Genomic DNA, 12,590 nt, shown 5'->3' with positions numbered 1-12,590 from the left:
AATCTGTAACGGCAAACGAAAACCAAAATCATCATCTCACCTGTCACCACCACGATCCCCTTCATCAAAACCATGTTGTTCCCTTCTCTCAACTCGATACAGCGGCAAATCATGGCCCGGTGCCCCAACTTACTCCACGCTCTTACATGGACTGCTCTGTTGGCGTCAATGGTAAGCGTAGCATCGTTTTCTTCAGAGGTGGCCTTTGTATCAGCGATATCTCCATCATCTTCCTTCTCTAAATCCTGCAACCTAGAAGGCCTTGTAAGGATTCCTTTAGACTTCCCAAGAGAGAAAATTTGCTTGCCTGCTCACATGGTGAAGAGATCAAAGGTGGATTTTTTTGTGCCTACCGTCTTCGCAGGCCTCGTTGTTGCTGGTTCTGCCTGTGTGGTTCGATCTCTGGCGTTGTGGGACAATGAATGAGTTGTAAATCTTTAGGAGAATAAATAGTATTTTTCTGATTCTCGTTGTATTCAACAACACTGGGAATGTTATAACATACATATATACTTTACCAAGGACTTGTTGATGTAACTGAACTCCATGAACATTTTTTTTAAAAAATTTGCTGCATTTTCTGTATTTGCCTCTTCTTTTTTTTCTGCAGGAAGAACTTTTGGTTGGCTTGAAATGACGACTGCCCATTTCCTAGGATTAGAATCACTGTATAAAGATTATAATAATTTTTGCAATGAATCGGCAGGAAAATTTTGGGATCCTTCAATTTTTGTAAAGTAAACAGATATGGATTTCAAGCTTTAAGGGTGTGTTTGGTACATGAAATGTAGCATTATCCCAGGAATAGGATTAGCGGAATGTAATATTACTTAACACATTACTGAGAATGTTGCATTGTTGTGTTTAGTTCGTTTAGCAGGATTGTAAAATTACAACGTTTAGTTAAAAGAATAAAAAAATTATTGCAAAGTATATTTCACCAAATTGTCCTTATATCGGTTTTTTAACAAATTTAATTGTAAATATTCAAATGAAAAATATTTGTATAAAATATAATAGAAAATATATAATTTTACTATTTTTAATTTATACATTTTCTTTAAAAAAAATTAAATTCATAAAATTTATATAATTTTTTACAAAATTTAAAAGATAAATATATTTAATGAAAGGGTTTAATTTTATTTTAACCCATGAATTTCATATAAAATTCTAATTATGAACTTTTTTTTGTAAATCTAAAATAGTTTAAGGATAAATTTATAATTTAACCTTCGTAGAATTTTTTTATTCAACGACAGAAGAAGGATATTTTTGAGAAAAAAATTCTGTTAAGGGCATTTTAGTCCAAAACGCCAGGAATGTATCAATACCTAAGTAATTGGGGGAATCACATTCTCGGTAATAACTCCCAAAATGGCACTGTTGTGAATGACTTATTACCGAGGGTTGAGAATCTTTGCAATCCAAACTGGGGAATCACATTCCCGAAAAAAATATTCCCTTCGATAATCTCACATACTCCCATCCAAACGCACCCTAAAGCTTTTATTTTATTACTCGTTGACTATACACATAGGGTTGAAATGATAAAATTACTCTTAAAAAATTGAGTTTTTTTTAATTTAAAAATAAAAATAACGTATAGATTATTTATACTAAAATTTTTAAAATGACCTTTCAAATAAGATAATTTAAAAACATAAAAACAACAACACAGAACTGGTAAGTACTTATAAGTTTTGTAGTTAGTAAAATTCAACAAAGAGAAATAAAAACAAAATAAATATTGACGCCAAAAGGACTCGAAACTGGTGACCTACAGATTGTAAGTCTTAACTCTTACGTGTTAGCCCCAATTACACAAAAACCCTATACTAGCAAGCTCTTTCATAAAATTCAATTAAAAAGATAAGAATGGCGTCGCCCGGGCTCGAACCGGAGACCTTCAGTGTGTTAGACTGACGTGATAACCAACTACACCACGACACCTTATTGTCTAGGGATTCACAATTAGTTTTAATAAATATATAAAGTATAAACATAATAATGTGAGTAGCCGACTTAATCCTCCGCTGCTTTTTCTTTTATACTTTGGATACAAATCGCTTCTTTGTTCTTCCTTTTGGCGGAACCCTATCTCTGCTCCTTCCATCTTTCTCTCTCTCCTTTGTTCTTTTATTTATCTCTCTAAAGTGTTTTCTTCTTTTCTAACTAAAAGAAGATTAAAATATGTCAAGTGCTTTAGAGATGTCACTAGATGACCTCATCAAGCGTAACCGTAAGTCCGGATCCGGTAATCCCCGCGGTCGAGGCCGTGGATCTGGAGCTGGTCCCGTCCGTCATTTTCCTAACCGAGGACGAAGCCGCTCGGCACCGTATGCCACCGCTATGGTACATAGCTAGGGATTTAGATCTATTATGCTTATCTGTGTTTTTGTTTGATATTTTAGTTTTTATTCAATTTTTGTCAACTAAGTTTGTTTAATTTTGTTCAGGCGCCGGAGACGACGTGGAAGCACGACATGTATTCGGATAAGGGAGCGGCGTTCCAAGGTCAAGCTGATCGGGCCTCCGCAATAGAAACTGGAACGAAGCTCTACATCTCTAATTTAGATTATGGAGTTTCTAACGACGACATCAAGGTATTCTTAGTAGCTGTTTTCCGCTGTGTTATTATTCAGTAGTAATTGCAGTATTTCTCTTCTGTTTTAATATGTTATTATGTTACCGGCGATATTGATTTGGATTTTATTTCTCTATAACTTATATCGTGATTCTAAGGCTTTTCTTTTTCTAGCGAATAGTTATAGTTTTTAAATTTGAATTTTTTACTTTATTTGAATAAAGTCTAGATAGACTTTGTGATACTTCAAAAAAGAAAAAAAATCGTTAGGATCAATATTCTGCTCTTGTTAGAGTTTTATATTTGTCTTTCTAATGTAGACGTGTTCATGTACAGGAGTTATTTTCCGAGGTTGGCGACCTGAAACGATATGCAATTCATTATGATTGGACTGGTAGATCGAAGGTATTTAAATGAGTTTTGGTATTAACTAGTCCTTTTGATGAAATTCTTTGAAACACAGTGTAAATGTAATTTAGAACAAAAAAAACCCTTCTCCCAGGGAACAGCAGAAGTTATCTTCTCACGGAAAGCTGATGCTATAGCTGCAGTCAAGAGATACAACGATGTTCAGCTCGATGGGAAGCCAATGAAAATTGAGATTGTGGGAACAAACATTGCTACTCGTGCAGCTCCTGCTGCACCTATATTTGCTAATGTTGCCTTCGGAAATTCAAATGGAGTTCCAAGGGGGTATGGTTTTTAATAAGTTATACGACCCTTGTTTTATTCAATAGTTTAGATTCTATCAATGCTTATGCTTTTTCTTTTGATTGCCAATATTTTCAGTTATCTAGCGTTTCTGAAAGTTTCTAAATGTAAAATTTATCTTTGGATTAATTTAGGCAGAAATTCCATCTTAAGTATGAATTTATTTGAAAATTCCAGTTTTGTATTAGCAGTAGTGTGATGGCCAGAGAGATGTTTTCACTTGATGCTTCATACAGCAATTCATATTTTGCAAGTGTCTGTTCCTTTAGTGTTACTGTCTGACAAATCGGTACCAAACCTACATTTATGTTGGTGAAATATGTGTGGTGGTCATTTGTTCCATTTCATTCTTTTCTGTTATAAACAGTTTTTGGTTACTATCTGATCTTTATGTGCTTATTTTACAGTGGCCGTGGCAGGGGTGGAGGATTTCGTAGGCAACCTGGTGTTGCTGGAGGCCGTGGTTTTGGAAGGGGCCGTGGAAGGGGAAGGGGCCGTGGAGAGAAGGTTTCTGCAGAAGATCTTGATGCTGATCTAGAGCAGTATCATACTGAAGCAATGCAGACAAATTGAATGAATGCTCATGTTCTGTTGGTTGGCTTCAAGTCTTTTTCTACTATGGACATTATGTGCTTGATGCTCAATTACTTTGTGTATCTCTGCTAAACTCACTCTTTAGAGGAACTAGTCATGGAGAGAACTGTTAGTGTCTTGAGTTTTATGGAGTTTGGGCTTTTACTGTTGATTGTCCCTTTGACTTGGGTATAAAGAACGTGGATTAGTGGAAAGCTATCATTTTGTAATCTTCAATTATGCTTTTGGTTCCATTGAAATTGACTCGTACCATAAGCGAGGAATGAAAAAACTCTCTTGGTTTTCCATATGCAAAGGAAACTTTGGCTGCATACTGTGGGGGGAGTAATCTTGCCGTCGCCCAAAGCTTGTATTGCCATTTGGTTGCTCCCGCATTTTGGAACAGGGGAGACTGCAACCCAGGTAGATTCCTTTTATGTTCTTATTTTAGCTTTTCTTAATTTTGTCCTTATTATTGGGATGGATTGGTTTTCCTATTTAGGCTTCATTCTATTATTGCTAAGGTAATATTATTTCCCCCATAATCTATGAAGTCTGCTGGTGTTGCATATCGTAGTCGACCGTTGTTACATGTTTCTTCAGTTCAACCAGTTGGTTTCTTGGTGGAGCAAGGCTGTTGACTGCTTTTTGCATATAGGAGCTTGTTTTCAAGTTGAAATGGTTATAGAAATTTGTTGGTACACTATTACTCAAGTTTTTCTTACAGTTTCTATAGAAAGTGAATGAAGTGTAGCTTCCTCGATGTATATGCCTCCATTTTTTTTAGGTTTGAGGAAGTCGAAGAGTTTGAAAAATGGGTGTTAAAAACTGGAATTCACTGATCTTTGTAGTTAGGGGTTGAATATACTTAAAGAAGAGCTAAGATTTAAATGGTGTGAACTTTCATGACTTTTTGTCATTCTGTGAGTTGCAATGCTATTGCTCGTAGTAAATTTTTAATTCAGCACGAAGAATCAATACTTACTCTGATTCAAGTTTAGAAAATTGAGAGTGAACAGTGCTTATTTGGTTCTCATTGTTGGTATCCCCACGAGTCATTGCTATGGAAGCTAGCCCCCCAACCCTAGGACAGTGAAGATGGTGAGAGCTGGTTTCCTGTTTTACGGATTGCTTATTTCTTGAACCTGTTAGTCTTGTCTTCGTCTTAATTGATAGCCCCTAAAGATTATTGGTTTCTAGCCATTTTTGTTTTATATGACTAGGCATTTCTATGTTACCAATTTAGAAGTGCGTCTCAAGGAATGTTGTGTTAATTCATTTGGTTTAATAAGGGTCTGTTCCCGTTATTTTTTGAAAGGTGCAATTTTTAAAATTGTTTGTTTTAAATTTTAAGTGTTTTTAGTAAATAAAATATTTATTTTAGATAGTCTCTCGTATAAATGTACGCTTCTGTTTTACAAAATGATAAAATTATGAATTTTAACTTTTATAAAATTATGAATTTTAACTTTTAATACTTACTTTTCAGCCTAAATTAAAAAGTATTTTAACTTAAAAGATCCTGTTTCTTATTGAGATTCTAAGTATACAAGATGGCATGAACTAAGGTGGTGATTAAGGGATTTGTTATCTCTTGAGATTCAGAAATTGAGCACGAACACCACGTATGGTAGAGATATAACCGTTTATTGTCAAAGGGTATGGTAAGGATATACCAGTTTATTGTATAAGTGTTACAAATCTTGATGATTAAAAGATTTATTGTTATCTCTTGAGATTTTAAATTCGAGCGTCGCATGTGATAAGGGTATGTATGTTTATTGTTCCGTTACCAATTTTAGTTTTACATGATGTGATTTTGAACCCTCTCATTCTCTGTGATCTTACATTTATCTTCAGAAGAAGGATATTCTTTCCAATTTGGCAAAAATATTTTCGGTTTAATCTTTTATTAATAGGATTCTTTCCCGAAACAATATCCTATGGGGCATTGAATTTCAGGGGATGCACTCATGAACTGATTGTATTGGATTCAGAGTTTCATGTCAAATCTTGCATTGAACTGAAATTGGTCTCTTATTAAATAAACATACCGAACGAAGAGGTTAGTAAAACTGTTGACGTATTTAAATCTGGATTAGTCGTCTAATGGTCAAGGCAAATCAATCCATGGAATTTCTAGTCAAGGATACCAGGCAGCTAAGTCCAAGTTCGGTTAAACCCTCTTTCAATACTATTAAGAAAAAAAAAGATTAACGATTCTTATATGAATTCAGTTATTTCGGAAACATTAAAATTAATTAAAACACGTACTCATAGCAAAAAACATTTTATATACAGGAGGACCAGGACTGGCACTTAACACATGTAATCATACAACCTAGAGTTGAAAGCATAACTTGCTGCATCAATGTTCCAAATACTAGAGAGGATGGGGATGGATTAAGCCGTTCTGGGCGCTCTAAGTCTCTCCCACCTAGAATAGACAAACCCCAACAAGGAATAGAAGACGGCCTTTATAAAAGACACTATAAAGTTCCAACATGAAGATGGCCAATACCAGGGATATAACAGTCTAAAGAAAAAACTTATTAGATGTCGAGGGTAACGTCCTACCTGCAAAACTAACAATAACAACTGTCGTGATATGCCTAAAAAGAAACATTTTCTGTTACCATTGACGCATACCATAGACTTATCTAGGTTTCGCAAAATCACTGAACCTGCTGCAGCCTGACCTGATCTTATAGCTATACTCAAATAAACATCTAAAAGGGTTGTTCAAATAAAATCCTAGCATTTTAAGACGGTCAAATAAGGGCTTAAGGTTTTCAAATCTGCTTAAGTACGAGCCTAACTTTCAGTCGAATAAGAGCCTACCATTTTTGAATATGCGCAAATAAAGAACTAAAGTTTTTTACATCAATATTTTTCAATTATTCTTTGACAGATTTGAAAATCAAGGGTGAATGAGGTGCGGAGTGAATTTTCAATTAAAAGTTTCAAGTTCAAGTCAAGTTAATTTATTCTTTTAATAATGAATAATATACCATTTTTGAATATGCGCAAATAAAGAACTAAAGTTTTTTACATCAATATTTTTCAATTATTCTTTGACAGATTTGAAAATCAAGGGTGAATGAGGTGCGGAGTGAATTTTCAATTAAAAGTTTCAAGTTCAAGTCAAGTTAATTTATTCTTTTAATAATGAATAATATAAAAAATATACATATAATATTTTTGGACGGGTCGAGTTGGGAATTGAGGATTTTTCTTTAGAGGTTGGGGGTCAACATGACAAAGAAACCACCCCGCCCCATTGCTCTTGCCATCCCTGGATTTGCCTAATAAGGCAGATGACAAACAAAAATCATATCCCAATAGAAGCATCTTGTAGGAGTCTACTATAAGATTCTACATACATGTAAACACGAACATCTTATAAATATGCATCAGAGAAACTTTGATGCAAGTGATTGGGTACTTAGATCATTTATGGGTTACTACCGTCCATTAGCATACCATTAAGGCCACGGATAGCTCAGTTAATAAAGTCTACTTAACACAGTTCATTCAACCAAGTCCTGACAAACTCTATTTCAGAAGATGAAGAGCAATGTTTGGTTTGTTTTCTTTCAGAAAGACGAGTCTCTGTAAAGAGCAGTTCAAAAGGGTACTCACAGGAAAAAGGAAATCTAAGGCACCCCAAGATGCATGACGGACATCCCTTGTAGGATATATTGGACCACCAGGTGAAGTAAAGCTATACAGACAGGTTTTCAGCCTTGTACTTGTCGCCATTCTCAGTTCCATGCCTGCAGAAATTAAAAATTAAGGTCATATTTGTGTATTCAAATACCCCATAATCTTAGAAGAAGTCAATGGTAATAATTAATACCTTGGAGAACCTTAATCTGCGAAAGATAATGCAGTAGGACTGGCTCCACCTTTAATTTTTGAAGCAGGCAAAAGAAAATTTTCCAAAATGTGAATATGTTGATCATTGCAACGGCTTTCAATTAAGGTGATAATGTTAAATAGGATCATTAAACATATGCCATGCAATCATGGAAATATGAAATTACCTGGTCAGTTAGTTCAATAACTACTATATCTGCTGGTCCACCAACCAGGAAAGCATTTGGAAAAGCAGGGCATTGCTTAACAAAGCTTTCAATTTGTCAACTGCATAGAATAACATGTCATAAGGAATATCCCTATGCAAATTATATTTCAAAATCAAGGTTCCAAAGGGGGGAAATCCAACCTGAGTTGTAAAATAATATGAACCTTGAAAGTAGAAGGTACAGATCTCGCTGGGCCTGAAAAATCACACAAATTCTAGAGTCAGTTTTAGATGATAAATGTCGCTAAGGAATCTTGATTAGAAAACAGAAAGTATACAAAGATCCAGAACTTGGCATTATCTTCTTTCTGATATGCCAAAACAGGAGAGCAAAATATTTGACCTGTACTGGAATTTTATTTAACTGTGCTGACTCCAATGCTACTTCGTCAAGGAGGTACTAAGTCTATAAAAGAAGAAAAGTGTTGATAGATAGATTCTCCAAAATAAAAAATGAACAGAAACATGCACTTCAAAGAGCTATATGTTTCTTTTAGGTTTTACCTGAAAGAGAGATTGAGAACGCCTTGTATTGGATTGCGCATCCATCATGCATACAAGCACAAAAATCCTCACCGCCTTGTAAGTGATGCCACTTTTTCAACAAGCATGACCATCATCATCCAAATTCTAAAAGTATTGGCATTTGGAAACATAACAAAAATCGTACTTAAGCATTACCGATTTGCATTCATACCAGAAAACATTTGTTGCACCCTCAACAAGTGCAGAGGAATAACCTAGTTGTATGTCTGCATTATCCAGTTGAACTTCGAATAACTGTAGAAGAAATATATTGTTCAATGTAAAGAACCTCATCAAAAGTGAACCAAAAGATCATTCACTGATTTAAAACAACACTTGCTCAGTCAAGAATGTTATGATATCTTAGTTGAAGAAATAAATGGAAAATAAAACGGCAAGTATAAAAATGAGTAATAACCAGTTACTAGTAGAAGCAAAAATTATTACTAACTAGCACTACTTCATGATATATACAAATGTGACATAACTAGATCTTTTATGGTAATTTTAAGCCACAGAACTCTTGATACATAGACTTCCATACTTGGAGTACATCAAAACCCCAACTACATTTAGAGACTGTTAGCAGGAACTATGTATTAGTAGGGAAAAACAGTAAGAACTACACTATAATGTAGATTTTTCAAATATAAATTAGTTTGGTAACTTGTCACATCTCTATTTTGCTTTATTACTTTATCTGGTTAGGAAAACTCAAAATTATACCTGGCCCAGCCACCAACCAGGGGCGGAGATTAGTGAGGATTAAAATTTGTATATTCGGTATAATTTTGGTCTATTAATATTTTGGTTCATGTAAAAATAAATATTTAAATTAAAAAATATAAGAATTTATTAAATATTTAATCAAGTAAGGAACGAACTAAAGAAAGATATTCTCATGTTCTCAAAATTTTTGGTCTAATAACAATTTAGGTCATTATAAGTTTAAATATTAGACAAATTAGGTGTTATCTTGTGAATTTTGAGTTTTTTTTTGTTTTGTTTTTATAAATCTATGGTGAATACAAGAAATATTTGTACGAAAACTCTTAACTATTGGACAATGAATGCTCATACCCCTACATGCGCAGTGCTCGAACTCGAGACCCCAAGGATAATAACAATCTCTTAATCACTAAGATCGCTTGATTCGTGCTGAATTTTGAGTTTAAATTTCTAATAAGTATTTATATTTTCTTAAATATTCTTATATTTTAGCCCCTTTCAATATTTAGTTATGGCCCCGTCTTGCCACCAACCATCCACAAAGTTGATAGCACCAAAAATAAGCAGCGGCAACAGCTAAACAACTTATATTCTCATTAAACTATCATTATACAAGCAGAATAGTCTCCAATAAGGCAAGAAATTTGAGTTCCACTGATTGAGTAATCAGATTGTAATTCCTGAAAGCTAGGCTGAATTCCATATCTTTCTTTATCATTATAACTTTGGGGGAAGGGAGTAGGTGACACAAGTCTCAAATCCTGGTCTATGATGCCAGCAAACAGCTTTTATCCGGAGAAAAACTAAGTTCAAAGGAGAAATTCCATGATGAAACGCAAAAAAGAACTATGAACGAATCACAAGCTTGCTTACTCATTTATGGAATAGAAGGGAGAAAATGTGAGATGCAAATGACTGGCTCCATAGTTGCACAATCAAATCAAGGATCGGCTTTCCTCTCTCAGGCACTCGAACATAAAAATCCGCAAGGACATCATAAAAGCATAATCGAACATTAACACCGTACTCTGCAGGAGATATTGCACCTTCTTGTCTACTCAGAATTATATCTGTTTTAAAAATCAATACAAAACAAACATTATGATATATCCTCAAATCAAATAAAAAACGCAGGGCAACTTGAAAATTAGCTATTTGGTGGATGCAATTCTCAATATGAAAAGGAAAAAAAAATTAAACGATTTAATGAATCTTAGCTAACCTTTGGCTCGATCATCGACTTCCAAAGCTATATCGGCGAAAAATACTTGTAATAAATTGCGTCTCTGAGAGGGAGACGCTAATGACTGCAATAAATTTGAATATACATAGATCAAGAAACTCTTAAACGCAATATTTATGATCAACTTACTAACCGGGAAGAAAAAATAATATACGACTTTCCAGAGTCCAGGATGTTAACCTAATCTATGCCTCTCTCTATTTTAAGCAAAAAGAAAACAAATTAAAAGAGAGATTTGGAAAGGAACATGATAACGTGAAAGGTCAAAACTAAATCCCGCTTTACGTTCCATTATATCCAGAAACAAAAAGAGGAAGAGAGAAAACAGAAAACGAACCCGCTGAAGCTTTTTCTGGATTTCTAGGGAGAGCGCGTTGAGATAAGCGGAGCTTTGAGGCCTTGAGGAAGCATCTTGCTGCTGCATTTTCTTTTCTTATGTAAGATCTCAACTGGACAAGAAGAAAAATCTGTCATTCGACAGCGAGGGATTTCAAATCGAATTTGAATTTGATCCAATCAAAGAGCAATGAAGAGCTTTTCGTTTCTGGTATTTTCTTCGATAATTTGCCGTTCTGGCCTTTTACCGTATGGAAAGCAAGGCACGGAATTTCATAAAATAATATAAATATAATTATTTTTTTTAATAATGAAGCCAAACTACGAATCTCTGATGATAAGCAGATGTCGCGCGGTAACGTTCTAAACTTTTCCACGTGTCGGCTTCATTTTGTGACATTTTCGCGTCTCTCTGTTTATACTTTATACTGTTACCCGGCAATGGAAAGCAAAGCTATCGATGATTAACACAATGGGCCACGTGTAATTAAATTAAGCCATTGAATTTTCATACGTGCAATCTGAGAGTTTCTTGCGTTTTAGTTTTTACGCATCTCATTATAGCTGCAAGTGCATTTCGTTTTTTTGTACACTAAAAAGAGTCCGTTAATAGAAGAAAAAAATAGCGAATAATTTTATTTAGTGATATTGTAAAGAAATAATGCAGTATAATCATCAAATTTATTATTATTTAATTTAAATCATTTCATTATTAAATTTTAATTAGGTTATAATATAATAATCAATAATGTCGAATTAACCTTTACATCAGTGTCACATTATTCAATCAATTTTTTACTCCATAAAAATAATCGATTTGTTTTCAATAATTACAACATCGATCAGTTTACTGAATTAGCATATTTATTTTCAACTTTTACAATAACGATCATTTTACTTATTTTCCTAAGATATATAGCCTATTTTCTCATTTCAGAAGCACATAAAACCAAAATACAATTCACACTGTAATACAGTACTCGTATAATAGTTTTACCTTTAATTCCTTTACACGTGGATTGAATTATGAAATGCAAAACTTTAAAAAAATAGATATAAAATTTTATATTAAAATATAAATTTATACTCAACATAAATTACTACATAAAAGTTTATTTGAGAACACAAATCTAATGAGAGACCATCAGAGATTATTTAGTTTAATATGTTACAACAAATAAAAAAAAAAGAAATTTATGTATCCATTTTTTTAGAAAAAGTGCATTTGCATACCACAATGCCTTCTAGAATGGACATATAAACTAAACCGTCTAGTTTGAAATAACAAGTATTGCATCATTTACTATAGTAAGTTTGAAATACTATAATGGTATTAAACAATGCCTCCTAGGATGATATTAAACTAACAGGTCTACTGGTAGAGTGTCCTCGTTTTAGACATTTATAGTGAGAGAATATCCTATCCCTTCTCTCTAGAGGTCTTCCTTGTTAGTGGGTGTCCTCGTCGGTTTTTCTTGGTCTCCTCCATGTTAATCCATGGAAACAAGGTCGTTGAGATCTCTTGGTGGATCTCAAAACGGTTGTGTTTAAACGGTGGTGTCAAGGATCTAGGATTGGGTAGAGAGTTCTTCGTCTAATGTCATTTTAGTTCGTCATCCTTAATGGAAAAAGTTGAAGGTAAGAGTCATTTGATTCTCTATTGGTGTTACTTAATTGATTTATGTGTTTTGCAGGATCTCCTTAAAGGGCGTCGGCACTGAAGAGTGTTAGAGAGAGGTGTGGTAGATATGGTGAACACTCAAAAGAGTCATCATAATGGAAGATTCTTCAAGGTAAGG

The 12,590-nt window shown here is 34.0% G+C and overlaps 1 protein-coding gene, 1 long non-coding RNA gene, 1 other non-coding gene and 1 pseudogene across 3 annotated transcripts; 2 read left to right on the top strand and 2 right to left on the bottom strand.

The window, feature by feature from the left end:
- Window positions 1-1,879: 1,879 nt before the first annotated feature.
- TRNAV-AAC lies at window positions 1,880-1,953 on the bottom strand. The gene has a single exon. It is a non-coding gene; the product is annotated as a tRNA-Val (tRNA).
- A 120-nt stretch (window positions 1,954-2,073) lies between these two features.
- LOC120174981 (THO complex subunit 4A-like) lies at window positions 2,074-4,123 on the top strand. Its single transcript, XM_039181699.1, has 5 exons — window positions 2,074-2,355; window positions 2,460-2,606; window positions 2,924-2,992; window positions 3,090-3,280; window positions 3,706-4,123. The coding sequence occupies exons 1-5, from the start codon at window positions 2,194-2,196 to the stop codon at window positions 3,869-3,871; spliced, it is 735 nt and encodes a 244-aa protein (XP_039037630.1). The 5' UTR covers window positions 2,074-2,193; the 3' UTR covers window positions 3,872-4,123.
- A 6-nt stretch (window positions 4,124-4,129) lies between these two features.
- Window positions 4,130-4,764, top strand: LOC120174982. The gene is made up of 2 exons (XR_005521214.1): window positions 4,130-4,294; window positions 4,475-4,764. It is a non-coding gene; the product is annotated as an uncharacterized LOC120174982 (long non-coding RNA).
- Window positions 4,765-6,188: 1,424 nt separating this feature from the next.
- On the bottom strand, window positions 6,189-11,003 carry LOC120174980 (annotated as a pseudogene).
- Window positions 11,004-12,590: the final 1,587 nt, after the last annotated feature.

This window comes from Hibiscus syriacus, unplaced genomic scaffold (genome assembly GCF_006381635.1).
Source record: "Hibiscus syriacus cultivar Baekdansim isolate YM2019G1 unplaced genomic scaffold, ASM638163v2 tig00112131_pilon, whole genome shotgun sequence".
Classification (NCBI taxonomy): Eukaryota; Viridiplantae; Streptophyta; class Magnoliopsida; order Malvales; family Malvaceae; genus Hibiscus; species Hibiscus syriacus.
The sequence above is the reverse complement of the archived record's forward strand: the minus strand, read 5'-3'. Positions and strand labels throughout refer to the sequence as shown.